Source organism: Spea bombifrons, chromosome 5, assembly GCF_027358695.1.
Source record: "Spea bombifrons isolate aSpeBom1 chromosome 5, aSpeBom1.2.pri, whole genome shotgun sequence".
Lineage (NCBI taxonomy): Eukaryota > Metazoa > Chordata > Amphibia > Anura > Pelobatidae > Spea > Spea bombifrons.
Genome location: NC_071091.1, coordinates 16,161,434 through 16,181,710, shown reverse-complemented (window position 1 = coordinate 16,181,710; position 20,277 = coordinate 16,161,434). Strand labels below are relative to the sequence as shown.

The 20,277-nt window shown below is 40.6% G+C and overlaps 1 protein-coding gene across 1 annotated transcript in view; it reads right to left on the bottom strand.

Moving 5' to 3' along the window:
- Positions 1-20,277, bottom strand: part of AKAP9 (A-kinase anchoring protein 9) — a 91,128-nt gene that overhangs the window by 6,812 nt on the left and 64,039 nt on the right. Inside the window, exons 24-41 of the mRNA XM_053467674.1 lie at positions 18,140-18,352; positions 15,241-15,473; positions 14,617-14,736; positions 13,807-13,983; positions 12,884-12,988; positions 11,611-11,763; positions 10,445-10,612; positions 7,800-10,100; positions 6,886-7,026; positions 5,181-5,687; positions 4,459-4,522; positions 3,849-3,958; positions 3,338-3,529; positions 2,863-3,051; positions 2,200-2,344; positions 1,551-1,764; positions 1,111-1,261; positions 105-767 (exon numbers count right to left, since the gene is read on the bottom strand). Coding sequence (XP_053323649.1) covers positions 105-767; positions 1,111-1,261; positions 1,551-1,764; positions 2,200-2,344; positions 2,863-3,051; positions 3,338-3,529; positions 3,849-3,958; positions 4,459-4,522; positions 5,181-5,687; positions 6,886-7,026; positions 7,800-10,100; positions 10,445-10,612; positions 11,611-11,763; positions 12,884-12,988; positions 13,807-13,983; positions 14,617-14,736; positions 15,241-15,473; positions 18,140-18,352 — 5,846 coding nt within the window. The remainder of the gene's footprint in view (positions 1-104; positions 768-1,110; positions 1,262-1,550; positions 1,765-2,199; positions 2,345-2,862; positions 3,052-3,337; positions 3,530-3,848; positions 3,959-4,458; positions 4,523-5,180; positions 5,688-6,885; positions 7,027-7,799; positions 10,101-10,444; positions 10,613-11,610; positions 11,764-12,883; positions 12,989-13,806; positions 13,984-14,616; positions 14,737-15,240; positions 15,474-18,139; positions 18,353-20,277) is intronic.

Here is a 20,277-nt window from a genome sequence, read left to right as displayed (position 1 = left end):
AATAAACTGAAACCACATGTTCACATAAGGTTTGCTGGTGGAAATGTATGCAAACATCTTATTTGCTTATTCATTTAAACTACCAAGACCCTAAACCAACTTACGTCATTTCCAACCAACTCTTTTCTTTCAGCCAAACTTCCATCAGCCTCTCGACGACCATTTGTTTTAAGCTCCAGAGTTGTTTCCTTCAAACATGTTTCATCTGGTTGAAGTTTCTGGACCAACGCGGCTCGATTTAATTTTTGCTGAAGATCTTCCACCCTGGACTCCAGTTCCTTTATCTGTTTGCGTGCCTCCTTTGCAGCCTCTTGTTCTGCTAAACATTTGCTAGCGTGATTCTTTCTTTCCAGCTCAATATCATGCTTCAGTTGTAAACACTCCATTTTAGAGCTTTCCATCTCATTTGTTAACTCTACAATATGATTATGCTTGGTATCCAGTTGACTATGGAGCTCTTTCAGCAAGTTCTCCGGTGGGCTGTGTCCAGCGGTTTGTGAGTTGTTCTCATGGTTTTGCATCTGCTCCTTTATTCCTCTTGTGTATTCTAAAGCATTTGCCAGTTCAGCTGATCGCGCTTTTTCCAGTTCAAGAGACACTTGGAGCTCTGACGCTTTGCTCCTCTCTTGGGAAAGTTCCGTATCATGAGCAATTTCCATGGACGCGATTTTCTCTCGAAGGTCTTTTGCCGCCAGCTCTTCTGCTTCCAGACGTTTGCTAATCTCCACACTCTTCAGCTTTTGGTTTTTAAGCAAGATTTTCAGGTCCTTAACACAAAATTGTATTTAATGAACACAACAAAGAGTCTGCCAGATATCCACATCAAATAATTAAGAATCACAGTCTGATTATACAATCACTAATAAAATTATGATTTTTGATTACACTACTCCACAATGTGAATTTAACTTAATGACATGAAAGAAAAATGTCCTCTTTTTATCCATAACCAGTCTGTCGCTGCCCCCCCCACCGCCATCCATGCCAGTGCATCACTGCCTACTACCAGTCTGTCGGTGTCCCAACCCCCATCCACACCAGTCTGTAATTGCTCCCCACCGCCATCTGCCCTGGTCTGTAACTGCAGAAAATCAGGCCTGTGATTGCTACCTCCAGCTCCTCTTTTGCCCGCTCCTGGCTACGATCTCTTTTGTTTTTCTCTTTCTCCAAAGCCCACTGTAGCTCCCTGACTCTCTTCTGCTCAGTTGCCAGTGTGTCGTTTAATGCATCCAGTTCATTTGTACGCTGCTTGAGGCTCGCCCTGTAATAATAATATGAATAAAACAAATAAAAACACGATTACACTAAAAAACAAAAAAACAGCAAGTTGGTAAACGCAATAGCGTTTCACCTCATATACTCACAAGCGCAAAAACCTCTGTAATACCGGCGAGTGTGATACCGGCGAGTGTGATACCGGCGAGTGTAATGGACAAAACCAATATAGAAATTCAAAAGGAAAAAACCCAGCAGAAATGGCACAGGGGAAATCACGCAGATGGCTGTTTATACATACAAAGTGAGATGCTAGTGTCTTAGTAACTTTGTACCTGAGAGACTCCAGTTCTTTAAAGTGCTTGTTCTGCTTATTTAGTGAAGTTTCCAGCTCTATCTTTGTTAGTTCAAGTTTCTTGCTCAGATCCGCCACCAAGAGCCTTTCTGAATTCAGTTGTTCTTGTAGCTCGCTGGCTTTTGCTTTTACACTGTTGAGCTGCAAATGACACTCCTGATTCTGCAAATGCTGGTCTTGCTTATTTGTATCATCTGTCAAAGAAATAGATTTTTTCATAATGTTAATACTTGTCTGCGAGTTCATCAAGGTGAATATTAATGGACTTCAATGAGGACAAGCAGCACAGCCCAACTTAGCGAGAGCCACCAGAATTTGGCTACAGCAACGTGGCACCAGACTACCATCATATGGGGAGATCATCGAAACTACACAATGAGAAGAACGATTTCCAACTAGATGACCGAGCTTTCAACATTCCGCAGCGCTGTACTAAATTTCTTACTGATTTTGTTTGCTGCAATTGTATATAGCCATAAAAAATTAAACCGGACTCTCCAAACTTAGGGTACTCAGATGTAGTGGGGGAATAATCAATATATGGCCACATAGTGTGGCAGAATCCCCAATTTTTTTCAATGGCAAGCACTGAATTATTACTTTGTTAATTAATAGAACATATAAGATACCTTTGCTTTTTGAGCGACATGGTAGGTCAGTAGCTGCATTACTCCGGAAACTGATTAGCTGCGATCGGAGATCCTGAATTTCGAGTAATAAGCTTCTTCTATCTGCATTCTGTATGCAGTCCATTGCATTTATCTGCTCCACGCCCTGCAGAGATTCATAATCTGATTAAAATGATGATATATACACACAAGGATATTAACTGGTTAACCCACTTATTACTCGATAACACAGAAAAAAGGTCTACAAAAATAACTATTTTAAAAAGGGTACAGATTGGCATACCGTAGATACAAACCCCTAAAGATCTGCTCCTGCATCTTTAGCTGATGACTTATCTAACTCCATTAAAAAAAAACACAGCCATTATTTCAATCTCTCATCCTTAGGGCCGATCTATAAAGCCCATGCCTTTCCTTATTCTAGAAGCATAAGAACGTTATCCTAACGTTCAGCATGTAACCGGCATTTGAATATACAATAATTCAAAAGGTGAATAAAGTTAGGAGCGAATGTGAAATTACTGAGGCAGGCCGCCTCGATATATTTAAAATCACAAACGTGTGAACAAAGCATCCATGACCTCAATCGCACGGGGAGTTTGACAGCCTCAGGACTATTTACTCCAGCAGGCATTTTAAAGTAAAGGCTTGTACCCATCTTACCAGTTCCTGAAGCTGGTGCTGCATCTGTTTCACCAGCATTGCTGCATCACAAGTGCCCAACGTATCCAGCTGCGTGCGGAAAGCCGCCATGAAAGCCTCCTGCTCCCGGCAGAACGCGTCCTGGACGGCGCAGAGAAGCTCCCCTCGCCAGTCCGGTGCGCGATCAGGAAAGTCTGTGTTTTCACCATGCTATAGCAGGGAGAAGGAAAATACAGTTCAGCCAATAATTAGGTCGCTGATAACATTAGCTGAGGATTTATCTCCCATTAGCTGACATTTGAGTGTATTCAAATAACCTTAACTTGCTACTTAGATTATGAGTTATATTCTAGGGATACAGGGAGAGTATTGTCTAATATTTTATTAACAGGTTATGAAAAGCTCCCTTTCTATACATATCAGGGTTATTTTCTGCATCTATAGCCTTCTTAAAGTGGAAGATCTGCTCGCCGTTCATTTTTCTGAGCGTTCGTACCTCACATTTATTTTCAATCTCCATCTTCTCAATCACGTCTTTCAGACGAGCAATAGATTCCAGAAAAGATTTTCGTTCTTTCAGCAAAGATTCTGGATCTGCAGGATACGACTGGATATTCTGCTCGGCAAACGCGGATTCCGTCAGTGACAGCACCTGCATTCCTTCTTGATGAACGGCTCTTAGCAAATGCTTTAAAAAAAAAAAATTTAAATAAATAAATATTTTATCATATTTCAACAAACATTGTTAGAACATCGTGTTGCACTACGATCCAGGTCAGGCTTACCATAGTATCTACTTGGTATCTGACATGGCAGTAATAGGGGTAAGCGATGGGCCTAAATTTATTCTGGTACATGGTTTAAAGAACCTAGTCGTACTCGTCAGTAGGTTAAGGCTACAGAAGCTTAAATGCCATCTTGCTTGGAAATGAATGGGCTTCCTCCAGCTTTGGACACAGCGAGTTTATCTTATGAACCGGAGTGAGAACCCCAGATCTTTTGTTTACCTTTATCTCGTATGAAAGAAAATCCGTCGCAACGTCATCATCGGTGCTTATTCCTTCTGGAGCGGGCTCAACGCAACGCAAAGCTGCAGTACCTTGGCTGCATTCTATGTCTAAAGAACAGAAAGTAACAAAACATGTAACACGTATGCAAACGCTCCGGCTACACTGATCAAACTTAACAGGAGCAACTATTAACATCATACATTTACCAAAACTAAATGTAACTTTGGCCTTTTTATTAAATGACTTCTTTAGAAATGGTATTTGATCCAGATCCAAAGATATATTCATTTTTGTTAATAGGGTTTATCAGACCTTATTTAAAACATATTTATCCAATAAACATAACTAAAAGAGACAGACAACACTAACAATTCAAGGGACAACACAGCTATCTATGCATTTAAGTGCATGCGATGGCCGGAGTGTCCCTTTGACATATGTGCATCTAGTATCTACGTAAATGGATTCATCGCAATTGGGACTGATCGGATGTAGAGTGTGTGATTATAAATAAGAATTAGTTCTGCACACAATATGGTCTTCTTACCAAGTGGTCCATGTCTCTATAATGTCATATATGTAATGTAAACAGTAATAGGTTTCTCACCACTGGAAGCTGCATCGATGAACTGGTATGAAGCAGGGAAGGTTGGTTCTGGGACAGGTCTTCCCTAAGAGAAAGGAGAAAAAAAAAAAAAGAACAAAACACTACATATCTAATGAAACACATTGGTATTTTCTTGCCAGCGTCTCAGGCAATCTTATAAAAAACGCTCCCAACATCTCTGTACTTGTGATGAGATTTATAACACCTGTTAGGTGTGAGGTTTATTGGTGAAATATCTCCCATCTCACATTATCAGCACAACTACTCAACATTTATACAGACTCTTTACTGAGTCGCCCATACTAGTATATTACTAAAAATGTTTGGCTCATGGCAATGCGGCCACTTTTTCAAACTACACTGTGGATTAAAGAGGCCTCATTAAGTCAGGTTTCTCCTTATAGGAGACTCAAGCTGGTCCTTCATAAGGAATAGTATCAAGCAAACATTTAAGAAATATCAAAGATTTAACTAGGTTTTATGCAGGGCCAATTTGGATCTTTTGGGCCATTCAGAATGTTTCCAGGCGCCCTTTTCAAATTAAATCAATTTTATAAATTAAGGAAAAAAATTTAGCCAAATAAGCCCATCAGTGTAAGTGATCAACAGTGCTTAAGGACAAAAGACTATTGTCCTTGTGACCATACCTCTCAGCTCCATGCTCATCACACTGAAACTGTAAAAGATTAACAAAAATACATTAAAAAAAACAGAAGCCTTACTGATTTCATTTCTTTGATCACAGCTTTCAGGGCTTCACACTCCTCCGTTAGAGCTTGGATGGCCACGTAGTGCTCTTGTCTTAAAGAGTCAGATTCCGAAATGTGCCTAGCTTCCATGTCAAGGATTTCGGCGGCGTGAAGGTCTAGCATCTGGTTAATTTTTTCTTTGTACTGCTCTACTATTTCCGTAACTTGGTCAGCGGTGCTGCTCATTTGGTCGGCCTCCAGCTCATTCTGGATCCCTTTATCTAGAAGGTGGACACGTGATGTTTGATTACTGCTGTTAACACTCGAGGCTGTGTCTGTCTGTGACGAGGAGGACGTCATGTCAGAGGCAGTCTGTCCTTGGGCTTCCGCACTATCCAGGACATCCGCCGCGTGTTTATCCACCTCTGCCCATTCTTGGTCTCTTTTCATGTAAAACACCAGCCGGTCTTCGGCTTCGGTGAGGCACTTCTTCACCGTGCACAGGTCTTCTTCTAAGAGGGCTACTCTTGTCTCTTTAACCTGACAAAGATAATGGATAGAATACTTAATAATAATACAAAGTTATACAGTGGCAAGACAGGCCTTCTCATTCAACATCAGCGCCTGACCTCACACATGCTCTACTGGAAGAATGGGCAAAAATTCACACAGATCTTGTGGAAAGTATCTTGTATGAAATAAGAGGATTATGGCATCATAATATTTACAAAATTATCAGCCACAGAAGCGATTTCCAAATGATCTGTACCTTGTCACTTTATTTTCTTGGTGTTGCAGTTTCTTTGAGGCATAAAACATCTTAAGACGTTTGTCATACTTTTTAGTGCACCAATAATAAGGTATAATGTATAAGGTATAATCAGGTGAAAATAAAAAATTGCAATGAAGAAGAATGCTGAAAATAGCACAAAAATCAGATATTACTGCAGGTATAAAAACTGAAATAAACCAAAACGCGCTCAGGTGCAATAAATCTAAACGTCCAAGGCTTGATATTTCTTGAAAAAACTTTCAGCAATACAGAAAAAATAATATAGTAATATAGTGATAATATCACAATAAATTATATTTTTTGGAGCTTTTTCTCTTCTGTTAAGAGAGTGTTTTTAGGATACACGCACATTTCTGTTGCTGGCTGGCACCGGTGAAATGTGTCAAGGTGACTCTGGAGAACAGATTACAAGCCTTTTCCAGGGAATAAGAGATACATTTGATGAGCCTTATCCTTCTGGTGGTCTAAGATCCACATTTAGTAAAGCTGAAGCTGGGACATCCTCCTTAAAATCACTATTGCTGATTTGACCATAACGTCTAAGGCAGGGGTGTCCAACCTACGGCCCTCCAGCTGCTGCAGGACTACATCTCCCATACTCCTCAGCCAGCCCCTTAGCTGAAAGAGCATTATGGGAGATGTAGGACGGCCGCAGGTTGGACACCCCTTGTCTAAGGAATATGCATAGAAAAGCACAAAAAGCATTCCTTGTGATAATATCACACAATCTTCTAACGTTCATGCGTTAGATTTATTGCTCCTAAGCACACTTTGGTTTATGTCTGTTTTAGTTCTTGTGTCACTTGTGTGGTTATAGGAAGACACACAGCATTTTTTGCAGCTAAGTGTCCAGCGACACGCTGGGGTCTATTTGTTTTTTCTTTATTACTGGGAGTATATATTCTCTGGTGATGTCCATTCACATTCTTATTGTCGGGTCCTTACCATCAGCTGTTCTTTCAGCTTCTCCGCCAGCTCTCTGTAGTGACATAACTCTTCTTTGGTGACCGTTGCCTCTGCTTTCACGCTTCGAAGTTTGTCTTCCAGTTCATCTACAGTTCTGCTCTGAGGTTGCTCAAAGCGGCTCTGTGAAGACACGTCATTAAACAATGACTGGACAAAGTACATGCCACAAACGCCTAATTGGCAAAGTACTTACTAATGGTGCAACATTTATTTTAAAATAACCTGAATAACAGTTTAAGGTAAAAAAAAAAAAAAAAAAAAAGAATGCTAAAACCGGGAACAGCGGGGGTTCTGGCGTAAAGCCGTGCATGCGGATACAATTTTGCTTTGGTGACTGATCACTTTTACTATTGCACCGGAATACAATGGGCTTTATTATGAGTCTATTAGGAAGATTAATAGAAATTCTCAAGGCACATCACAGAAGCATTTTTCTTCTCTCTTTAAAGGACAGTTGGAGCACGGCTCGGCCTACATGCACAAATATCCCAATGCATTCTATCCTACAGGCTGTGACAAAGATTCAAGTTCGCCATGAACATGTGAACCTCCTAGACAGTGTAATGCGCCCACAATTAGAAAGAGGCACGGCCGGGCAGTTCCGTGTTACTACATAGAGCATAGAGAGGCTGGAGGGACATCTGTACATCTTTAAAACAGAACAGATATTAATAAAACCACATGGGTTCTAATTTGATGAATCATTGATTATATACATGTATTTATTTTGTACACATCGACAGGGATACAGGGAAAGAGTGGTATTTAAGTTGAAAACCTGTTCACACAGAGATGGGCTCATATACAATCAAATTGTATTTGATTACTTTAACCTCCAAGGTGTGAAGCATTGCCCTGTGGCCCCCACTGACTCCCAAAAAAGAACCTTTTACCTGCGATTGCAGAGGCTCTCCCTTTTCAGGCTGCTCCGTTACGCTGATCGTCCGTTTCTCTGTAATACTCTGCAACTCGCGTAGCCTACGTTCTTTTTCTGCAGCTTGTTGATTTGCAACGACGACATTCTCTCTTTCCACCTCCAGCTGCTCATGCAGGTCCGCCAGCTGCTTCTCCAGCTGCAGCAACCGCAGAGACAGCACCGATAACTTTGACCCTGTCTCCTCGCCTTCCGCGGGGGCAGACGCGCAGGTCTGAGTGCCGATAGACTCTTCCTCTGAAGAACGATCGGCCCTCTGCATCAGTTTAGTATGCTGCTGAATGGCCTTCATCTGAGCTTCACTCACAAGAGCGGCAGCCACCTTTTCCCTGAGCGTATCTTCCATGGCTATCATCATTCCATCATGTTGGTCACTCTGACACTTCACCTGTTCTTTGAGCCTCTCCAATTCACTTGAATAATGCAGAATTTCAAAATCCTTTTCTGCGATCACTTTCTGAAGTTCTTGTACCTGAGACGTCATGTGGTTTATAGTACTCTGCAAAGCCTGGTCAGTCAATGCCAGTGTACTCCCTTGTATTAAAGTTTCCTGCACAAGACCGCCGTCGTCTCTGCTTCCTAAACTGGATGCTAAATTGCTATAACAGTTCCCTTCAAAGGTCTCTAAAGACTCTGTCTTTTTTATGGGCATTTCTTCTCCGTGTGACAATTTCCTGAGAAGGTCTTGTACTACCCCATTCAGATGGTTGACCTCTTCTGTGCGTTCAGTCAAGAGCTGTGCTTGACTCGCATACTGTATCAATTCATTGTCCTTAACCTGAATAACTTTTGTAAGTTCTTGTAACTGCGATTCCAAGTTGTTTATTACACTCTGCATGGACTCCTGCATTGACGTGTAAAGAGCTTGCCTAGCTAAAAGCTGAGCCGTCTTATCTTTTAGGGATTCCTCCATTTTTTCTACCTTGGCTTGGATGTCTTCAGGCCGATCTCCATGGTCTCTGCTCTCATGTACTTCTACTCTAATATTACTTTGAGCTGCTACAAGAGTTTTAATTTCCTCGTTTGCTTTCTCCAGTTCAGTCTTTGCTTGTGTCGCTTCTTCTTCAATTGTCTCTACCTTCTTTTTCAATATTTCATTTTCTGATTGTAAGGACTCTATCCTCCCAATAAAATCCATAGATACCTTTTGTTTTACATCAGCCAGGTCACTTTGTAGATTCTGTATGATCCTGTTTAGCTTCTCAATCTCCTGGACCTGCTTTTCCAGTATGGTTGCTTGATCTGCATGTTGTGCCAATTGGGACTCTTTTTCCTTAAGTGTCCTCTGAAGGTCTTGTAGTTGGGAGTCCATGCTTTGTATTGAACTTTGCATGGTCTCTTGAACAGATGCAAGCAATGCTTCACTTGCCAAGAACTGGGCTGTTCTTTGTTTTAGCTCTTCCTCAATATTTTCAATGTAGGCTCGGTTACTTTCTGACCCTTTCTCTTGAGCTTCACTTGCAGAAACATCTTCTCCTTGAGTCCCTTTGTGAGTCTGTTTTAGGAGTTCTGTCTTAGTAACTTCGGCATCACTTAACTCAACTTTTGCAGATAACATTGTTTTCTCTCCCCTCACTGTTTCAAGGTGATGTTTAGAACTTTCGGCATCTTGCGTTCCTCTTGGGGGCGGTAGAAACACTGCTGGTTCTCTGTGTTTCAATTCCACTTGAAGTTTCTGGATCACCTCATTTAAATGCTTTATAACCTGGGCTTGCTCTTCTAGCTCTCTAACTTGAGTGGAGTAATGTAGCAGTTGACGGTCCTTTTCTTGGATAATTCTCTGTAACTCTTGCAGTTGGAACTCCGTGTTCTGTAAAGTTGGTAAAGTCTGATTGTCACGAGACAGATCTTGTCCATCTACTTCCAACTCCATGATACCGTAATCGTTTTCCGGACTGGTCTCTTTTTTACCGATAGCCTTGGTGCTTGTAAGGCCTTTTTCAGCGGGTTCCTCACACGCAGCATTTGCAAGTTTCAACTCAGTTTCACACAATTCGGTGTTCCTGCGTAAAAATGTCTCCTCGGTTAAGTCTTCGGTCATGTACAGGTGTCTACCCATATCTTCATCCTCGGTCATGCTGGCAAAATCTGAAGATACCTTCTGCCCTATCCTTGACAGTTCGTCTTGAAGTTTCTCGATGACCTCGTTTAGCTTTTCAATCTCCTCTTCACTGTTCTTTTTCAAACGCTCTTGGTCACTCTTTAGGCATTTTATATGACTTTTATACTCCTTAATCTGTTCGTTTTTCTCTTCAATCACCTGAAGATATGTAAATGATTTATCATACTGTTAATTTGTAATCACATACACATAAAAAAGAAAATCTGTACAACAGACCAACAGATTCTTCCGACATAATTTTACTGCCGGAGAAACAATTAACACGACCAGTGCCTACTTATCTTTTAAGGTGGACGGCTACATAACATACAAGAACAAGAGTTGAGAGGATGGAAAGCTACCGCATTACACATAGAACACATCGCACTACAGCGTCAGTAGTGATATACCAAGTTACCAAGCTCTGAAAATATTACGTTTCTCCTTTAACATCAACATCATAGAATTCTAGACAATTGCTAGCCATTTTTCTGAATACTCACTTTGTTATCGGTTGCAGCCTCGAGCTGTGTCTGTAGTCTTCCAATCTGTTCATTGAGTTGATCTATTTCCTGATCTTTCAGCCGCAGCGCCTCTTGAAAGTTTTTTGGTTTTAAATGCGGTCCTTTAACCTCAGACCCACCGGCTTGCTGTATGTTTTCACATTCCTCCTTAAAAACAACAAAAAAAGCTTTCAACCGGGGGCTCTAAGATCAGAGACATTATCAAATCCATTTTGTGTCCTGAAGTTCTGTACCTTCTAGTCCCCCAACTCTTAACAAAGGCTGCCTGAGGGGAGAAATAACTTAATAAAGGAATAACCATGCAGACCCTGATAAGAGGATGTTAACAATGCTGCTTTGATGGCACGCAAGATGGATTTGTGAATAATTTTAATCCATAAAACACCATTACCTAGGTTTATTTTGTCTACAGGACTGGAAAATTAGTGTTTTTTTGTGAAACGTCAGAATTCTGCTTTTATGAAGACGTTTCCCTCCTGCAAAATAATACATATAGACATCCAAAACAGCAGAACATGCTTTCAGAATCCATACTAGGAATACGAGTGGATTCATACAAGAGGTTCTGGTGGCTGCAGCGTTTATGAGGACAAAACCACAAAGGCTATTTGTTTAGAAAGCTCTGAGTGCAGGTTAATTTAGAGGGTAGGAGGTTTGCTGTAGGGACTGTCAATGCTTCAGAACCCACAAGAGCATTAAAATCTAGGTGAAATGTGTTGATGTCTGCTGGGGAGGGAAGACTTTATATATTTCTCCACATAAAGTCGATTCCGAGAGGACAACCTTCTTAGGCGTAGAACTACATGGCATATGAAACACCACCTAAGGCTCAGCTTAAATATAAACTAGGTGAGCAGTCATGCAGATCTCGAAGGTCAGATTACGTGTGCTAATAGAAGAAAGACTATTCCAGCTCTGGCCTTTTTAGTGGGGAAAATGCCTTATGTTAGTCTCAGCATTTATATATTTTTTTGAAGGGGGGTTATTTGGCTCAACTGTGGTTTCTAATTACCATCAAACAATCTTGGGGCACCAGAGGAAGAAAAGGGCCAAGATCTACAATCGACAAAGTGTGATGCAAACCAACAGAACTGGCATGTTAATATTAACTTGCTAGCAAATGAAATGCAGGAATCTGTAATCACCTTTAACATTGTGTTCTCGTGTTCCAGTCCCTGCAGCCGCGTGGCTGATTCTTTCCTCTGGATTTCCAGTTGCATGTGGAGCTGCTGGACCTCTTCATTTTTATTCTCCAGTTCTTCTCTGAATTGTTCGAGCTGCTCTTCCAGATTTGTTATCTTGATCATCAAAGTGGAGAATAAGAAGTATATAGACAATTGATCCAAACACAGGCAAGGCCACCCAGCAGAGGAGGTAGATGCTAATACAACAAAGTAATTCAAACATGCATGGAGTAGGCATACGTCTTAAATCTAAGACGAGACGAAGAACTGATTAAGGATTCTTTACATCAGGACAAGTGGGCTGACAAGATGGGCCAAATGGTTCTTATCGGCCATCAAATTCCATGTTTCTGTGCCAAGACCAATTTTAAAAGTGCACAGTTCTCAAAATTCTCTAAGTGTTGGCTCAGATACATCGTGTAATTGGTTTGCAGATTAACTTTACCTGGTGTGACGGTTCCTAGAGTCACCCTACCCTTCCGCTATTGTTGCCCTGACTCCCAAATGTTATCCAGTGACATGAAACTATTTAATGTGTTATTAATAAAAAATTATATTACTGCCTTATTTTGTAAAAGTTTGCACACGGCACACTAAGGTCTGAGAGATAATCTAATAAAGATAATGTGCGCTCTTTATCTCCCAGATTTAGTGGTGCCGGTGTCCTGTTGTATTGCCCGCCCCCCCCATGGTGTCCCTTCCTATAAAAGGCGACACTTGTCTCATAATAAACAGTTATTCCTTTTGTTGTACCTAAAGACTAGTCTTGCCTGGTTATTTGGGTACTGGATAGCGATATCCCTTTACTTTTCTTGGGGATATTGCCTACGGATTGCAGGAATTATTGTCCTGAAGGGAGAAGTCGCTCTTGGTGGAGAGGGACAACCTGAGGTCCCTGGTCGGTCCGTCACAACTGGTAAATGTGCTATTTTAAAATATAATATGAATAACCCCCTGGTGCAAGCAGATTTAATATTTTATAAATAATCCAGCAGCTCACTTCTGCGTAATCTATTGATAGGTAAAGTCACAGGTTCATCGTGAACACCCTGTTGAGTATCGTTGCCACATTGTTGCGTAATTCTTTACAGGATAATATTGTTTAGCAAGAGCTTTGTTGCTGACCCTTTTTTCAGAATATTTAAAAGGCAATGCAAATTAAAAGTGTTATGTGGTAAACTGATGATTCAAGGGCATCATGGTACTGGCGCTGAAGTTAAAAGGTATTATTTACCTCATTCTCCTTTCTGTCCATTGCTTCTCGTTCCACTTGGAGCTGCGCTTCGAGGGGCATTTCTCCTTTCACTCCTATTACCAGTGATGTTCTTCTATCGTGCACCTTCAGGAGGAAACATTTTTGTTATTACAATTATAAAAATAGATGCTTGAGTAAAACTTGTGTTTTCTTGTGCCTAAGTATTCATTCTTCTTACTCTTCCTTCTGAGCCAGGCGAGACAGATCAGCCTCCATCACAGACATGGAATAAATAAATGTACTCTTGCCAGCAATGCCCTCTTTACCCAATAGATTCCTTGTCCGTTCTAAAGCATGTTCTGTAAGAACTGCTGTGTAAATGGTTGGTTCTATATAAATGAAAGATAATAATATGGCCAAATAATTGTGGAAGTCAACCCAAGATGGCTGTACTTGGTTACTTGAGACCATCTTTCATTAGACTTGTTTGTTTACAGCTTATCTTTTTCTCAGTCATATGTTCGGACCCGGTTCTCTTCTCTACGATTTTGTTACCTTCAGCATGTTCCTAATGTGCAAGAAATGCTTCCTCAGGACTGAACATCATGATGTTTTGTATATGATACCATTGTTAGATGCTATATAGACGTGCCAGGAGCAAAGCTGGTCCCTGACCAAATAGTACCCCCTTTGTCTCACCCACACAAACATGTCATATCTTATTTTAAATTCAGAACACCAGCATGTGCCTGCAAAAACCAGGTTGTGGAGGCTTCCCTGCACCCATGTAAGGTGGTAGCAGACCTGACTTCTGACAGGCTCTGCCGCTAAGAACAGCAAGGAACATTACTTTGAAATCAGGTGCTGCACTAATACTAATAGTATCATACTGTCCCAAAAACAGCACGGAGCCCAAGAGCGAGAATGAATGTTTTTAAATGATATAAAGAGCAGGATAGTACCCTCTGGAGGCTGTCGGTGCTAACAAGCAGGGCTTGCTCGAGTTCTCGGACCCTGCCTTCCAGCTTCTCAATTTCTTCGTTTCTTTCCTGGACATCCCGCTGAAGCTGCTCCTTGGAGAGTAGAAGCTCACTGCATTTATCAGACTTCTCCTTAAGATGATTTTCCAGCGTTTCAACCTGGGGTAAAAAAAAACACAATTTCGTCAAATATCCGCACAGATACAACAAAACTCACTGAAACATTTCTTTGACGGTTTCTAATGTTCCCCAAAATATATGTATACATTCCATGTATTGTGGGACCGTTGCCAATTATATTCATTTTTACATTATTATTGCAAACTCTATAGACACAGGTGGAAACCGGTATTATAGCCTAAACTTCTTACGTGAGTGCCAATATAGGAAGAAAATGAGATATGTTTGGGCAAATACATTCAGACACACAAAGGGTGACCCCTATACACAATAACCGGCGAGGATAAAGACACAGCTATCCACACAAACAGGCTGGTAGCCCGATATGCCATTACATTTTGCTATTTTGTCAGAACTTTACTTAGGAAAAAGAAATCTGATGTTATAAAATATATTATACTACTTACTAATCCATGTTAAAAGAAAACCTGAATTAAGGTTAATAAACATTACTGAGTCGTACAGTTTTGATAACAGAGAACCTCCATTTATTCCCTGAATAAAATAAGTCACAGGCCTCGGGTTATATGGTTCAATAAACCAATTTGTACTGGAAACCTGGTAATGCAGCTGTACAGACATGAAAATATTCAGTATATAACAGTTCCTTACCTGATTGTGTTGCTGATCGCTAAGAGGCTGACACCTCTGGGGCATTTTAAGCTGCTGCTCAAGCTTCTGTATTTCTTGTTGAAACACATCTCTTTCGTGTTCTCGATCAACTGCCTGTTCCTATAGAACAAGAACCAAAAAAAAAAAGAGTAATGTTACCAGAAAAGTGTCTCGCTGCCAACCTGGCAATGATAGTGAAGGCTGCTCCTTCTACCTGCTGAGAAACAGGAACAGGGTAAAAGCTTTGGAATTTATTCACTAAAATATGAGTTTTGGTTAAGATGAAATGCTTAGAATCCTTAAAGAGTTCAAATGATTCACCTGCAAACTCTCTTAAAGAGATCATCTGTGACATTTAAGAGGGTTATTAGACAAACAATGCTGTGGATCTATTTGTAGAATATTAACTAACTCATAGGCTTCTAATTTAATAATAATAATTGGTTAATTAATGAAAGTGCAGACCTCAATGCACCTCTACTGAATACTCCTTTCTGTAATTACCACCAACCCCCGTGAAAAGGTTCCATGTTTTCTCCAGCAGCTACAATAGTTAAAACATCAAATATGTGCGACTATTTAAATGGTCATCATCATTCATAAATAATTTTATTTAAGGCTTACGTCTAAGAATTTTCGTGTTTTCTCGAGTTGTTTTTCCAGAGCCAGATTTTTCTGCCGGAGGTCCTCCAGATCTGCATTCTTCTCCTGTTCCATTTCAACGTAGCGATTCATCTGCTCATCCAGCTCGATCTCCAGGACCTTCACCTGCTTCTGGAGGTCTCCAGAGTTCTTCTCCGCTTGTCTCTGAACCTCTATCTTCTCCTGCAGCAGCTTCTCCGTCTCTTCCAGGAGCTCTGTTTACAGAAAAGGTCACAAAGTGTGTCAGGCTTTCTATGGAAAGGATCGAAGATTCTCTGTACCCAGCCACACCAAGTGCCAATGTTGGGGGAAAAAGTGGATTTTATTGCCATACTGGAACCATTGGCCAGCTTCTCGCATACCCTTGATGATCACTAGTATATTTTATAGTTTTAATCACATTACATCACTAGCGACGTTTGTTTGCTCCCATTTTTTACATGGGACACCTACACAAAAAATCTAAAAATGAAAAGGTAAATTTATTTTAAATAATCTCAACCCTGTGAAATATAAATATATTATTCGGATTTTTTTGGTGCTATTTTACAACCACTGTTTGTCAAAGCAAATCAACATGATAAATAAAATCATTTTTTAAAATGTAGTCTGTGGAACACTAGAGATCCCATAAATACGGACCTATATGTAAATTACTACCTATATATTCTGTACGAATATAAAAGCCACCAGTCTCAAATGTCCTTTTCTCTTTAATATAAACGTCTCTAGTCTTTAGGTGACTCCGGCTTCCTCTACGGTCCAATATAGCAATAGTAAAATCCCCTTTTCCCCCCAAGCGTTGTGAAGGCAGGTGATACATTCGTAGCGCCTGCCCGGGGTACTAAACATGTCACTGTCTGCCGTTTATAATGATCACCAAGTGCCGTTACGAGAGAAAAGTACCTTCACAAAGATAATTAATATGAAAAAGACAAGTGAAAGAAAATCACCAGATACTGAATGCAATTTTCTTATCACTATTTCCAAAAGTCCTTCCATCATCTTACAGAAAGCCCTAAAACTGCAAATCTTTGACATGTAAAAAAAAAATCAACACTTTTTTGTGTGTGTAAACCGATTTATATAAACCGTGATGTCACGGATAACACGCTCATTCAGTGATTTCGTATGCCGTTTATGAACAGATAAGATGATGGTTATTCATGTATCAATGCAATGTTAGCGATGATGCACAGGAAAGATCAGGGATTCCCAGATTAACCCCTTGCTTGCTAAAGGGGCCACCGACACCATAACTTGATTTATTTGAAAAATGTAGCAGATTTGAGTTAGTATTTGTTAGTGCAGGGAATCAGAAGGCAAAAGCCCAGAAAAGCCAAAAGGTTAATTAACACCAAATCCATGTGATTAGCCACCCGATTGAGACTGGCCATGCGGGATACAAACACACCTTCTTTTGGAGCTGCAACGACTGCAGCATCTACTAAGCCTGGGAGGACAGAAAACAAAACAAGGGCAGAGTAATTCACATGCCGTGATGGTTCTTCTGCAACATGATAATGTGATGGAAAGAGCGGCAGAAAGGAGAACGTGGGGTGAATTACGACAGAAAAGGCAAGGTGACGGTCGCCAAGAGATGCAGGACCCCAGCTACACCCAAAGCTATGGATCCAGAATTATAATCCAGGAGAGATTCTGATTAGCCTGGATCTAATCTGTAAACTGACTTACCTGTTCTGGAGGACGAGACTGGCACACTGGTCAGTATTTATTAAAACGCTCGTTAACACATTCATATAAACATAAAGAACGGCAAAAAGAAGGAAGGATTGTAACACTGAACCAGGGGGAGACTATACGTGTTTTGGGAGAAAGAGACAAGGACATTTATAACCCAGGAGGGCAAAGTCTTTTAAAGAATAGGCAACAATTCTAAGGTACGAAGGGCTTCTATTGAGGGAATTTAAACAGGCATAAAGCTCTCCTGAATCTGAGACAAGAACTGATTTAGGTCGAATTCTTAACATCTGGTACAACAGGGCAGCTGATCGGGACTGTCCCACCGTCAATAGAATAGTTGGGAGGTATTGGACGAGAGAGACATTTTGAAGGGCTTTAAGAAGTATGGTCACATAAGTGATAATGGGAAATCAAGGCATGGCTTGTAATTAAGTAGGTCTATATAAATGGGGATCCCCCTCCCCCAAAAACATTTTTATACAAAGTGAGAATGCAATTTTTAATTTATTACCAAGACAGCAAAACATGAATTATTTTGGTCAAACAGAAAGTTTACGCTTTACATTCAATACATTCCATTTTTGGCACTCCCCAAAACGCCTCTAGGCCAGAACACAATTTTTCAGACGGTAGGGTAATCTGTTTAATGAAGCCTAATATATATATATATATATATATATATATATATATATATATATATATATAGTTGTAGTAAATTACAATGGGATAGTGGCTGTCAGTCTGGCTAATGTTCAGTATTTATACATTTAAAGAGCCAATAATAAAGTGTCACATTATAAGATGGGTGCTTCTATTCATATATTGCCAAGGATTAGTTATCATATTGGCATTTCCATTAAATAAGTCTATAATACAGCTACGATCCAAGTCAGCCAATTAACGGCTCAATCAGCATTATGCTCTCTGCCAACAGTCAATGGAGATCGATTACATGTTTAATAATCAGATTGTATTACAGTTTCACGGGACGAAGGTAAATCTAATCCCATAAGAGAAATGCATGATTCTGCTGCACAGGTACTCTGTGCTCTGTAATATAAAGTGGTTTGCTGGGTGTACAGGAGTCACAAAATGACATCTTGTAAACAGGAGCCACTCCTTGGTTTATGATTGTAAACGAGTCATAGAATTATAAAGGTAATGAAAAGATACATACGTAACTCAGCAGGTGCTGCGTCGGCCTTCAATGCGTTCTTCTGTCGGGAGAGCAGCTCCCTTTCCTCCAGGATCTGTTGTCGCTCCAGCTCAAACTCCTGCAATCTGTTACCTGTACTTTGCAGCTCCTGTTCAAGATGCCGGACGAGATCTGTTTTCTCCTGCATTTGCTTTTCAAGAAAGACTCTCTCATCTGTGTATCCATCGAGGAGGCCTGCGGAGTACAGAGGCTGAATGGGATGAAGGGCATAGGATGCTTCTCCATGAGGTCTGCCCAAGCTGATGGGGACATCTTACCAACACGACACTTTATCAAGGGATCCGATTAACCAGAACGTACAATATAACACCATCTACATAAACCAATGCTTGCCCAAGTTACATTCTGGTTTATTTCTCATGGATAGGCGTTAAACCTACTAATATTGGAATTATTTTCTCAACCAACCGTACCATCGCGCTATTCAATAGCAACACAATGCAAAGATGCACCTGTCAAATTGTCTGCTTTCTATTACATTGGATTTGACACTTCACACAGTGACTATTATTTTAGCACTTCTTTCAACGTATGGGTCAATTGTCTTACCTGATAGATTACCAGTTATAGAATCTGGTAGAACACACGGACCCTAAGAGCCACATTTGAAGGTGACCAAGCAAAGCAAGCCTATCATCCTTAATTAAACTTCAAAGACATGCTCTCTAATTATACATGAATGAGTACATAATAAAACACATGTTATAATTAGAGGTACGTACACATATCATAAGGCTTATCGGCTATTAATAAACTTGGGATAAATATTTACTTAACAAGTCCCAACAGGTTTACAGTATTGTGTCAGAATTCCAGCTGTCAGATGTCCGTGTCGTAATTCCAGGACACCAGGTGACAGAGCTACGATACCTGCTATAGTAACAGTGTTTCCACAATAAAAAGAGCCCCACAGGGCATGCCATAAGCTTTTTTTGCTGGAGGCAGTAATATGAGGTTATTGTCAAAAAACATTAAACTAATAAAGAGCAGGTGACCTAAAACCTTACGGCTATTAACCCTTGGAGATCTATAAGAATGTAAAACTCATAACTATCCTGGCCTCTTCCATGTACTTCCACAACAAGGCGAAGCAGACAGCCTCTCGTCCTGCTGTAGAACTACTAAACCAGGGTAATGCAGACAGATCCACAGAGAAAGAGAAGTGCAGTAATGCTTCTCTTTCTCCGATGCGCTGTCTGCATTATTCCGGCCTGGTGTAGTACTTCCGCAACAGGACAGAGCCTCAGCGCATTACACTGGGACAGCTTCTACCCCATTCCTTCAATCGGGGGACAGGGGTGCGCCAAGACTCCCCCTGATGTGGAAATATCACACCAGGCTAGGATAACACTGCGGATAACCAGGACAAGCAAACCACCGAAAAAAAGGAGAAACAGAACAACAAGCAGAGCGTTGACAGAGAGAGCGCATGAGAGTGGAGAAAAACCCCAAACGAAAATTCTGAGCTCGTTTGAATTGACAAATTTATCACTGTTAAAATCTGTACGATTCTGAATGCGCAAGTCTAATAGACTACAACTGCATCTCTTATGTTCTCACTTCACATGCAAGTCTAACTCAACCTCCTATATTCCTTTTTTCTCTCCATACCTATACCAGGAGTATGTTTGTAATGGAGTTATGGGAAAAGAACAGGCTCAGGCTTGTCAAATATGTGTTGGATGACCTTTGGTTTAACCTATTGCTATAAAATACAGGGAGTGTAGTTGGCTTGTGTTCCTGACAGCAGCCTCAAGATGTTTTTATTTATTTTAATAAATAAATAAAAAATGCAAGGTTGGCACCAGCCAGCATTACCTCTAACCTTGTATGATTTACCAACAGAAGATGAGTGAAAGTTTTTTTGATTCCCACTAGACCTCCGCCTGTCCATGCCCCTGTGTGTTGAGGTGTTGTGGCCCTACGGAGCTGCATATAAACTATTCCCATTAAGCGCGTGGCTAAACATGTGCCGTGTATGAGAGGGTCAACTTGATGCTACACCATGTCTTCATGTACCTTTTGGGCGTCTTGCCAAAACACAACGCACCCAACGTACTGTTATGTTTTTACCTATTTTGTTTATGAATAGTAAAATA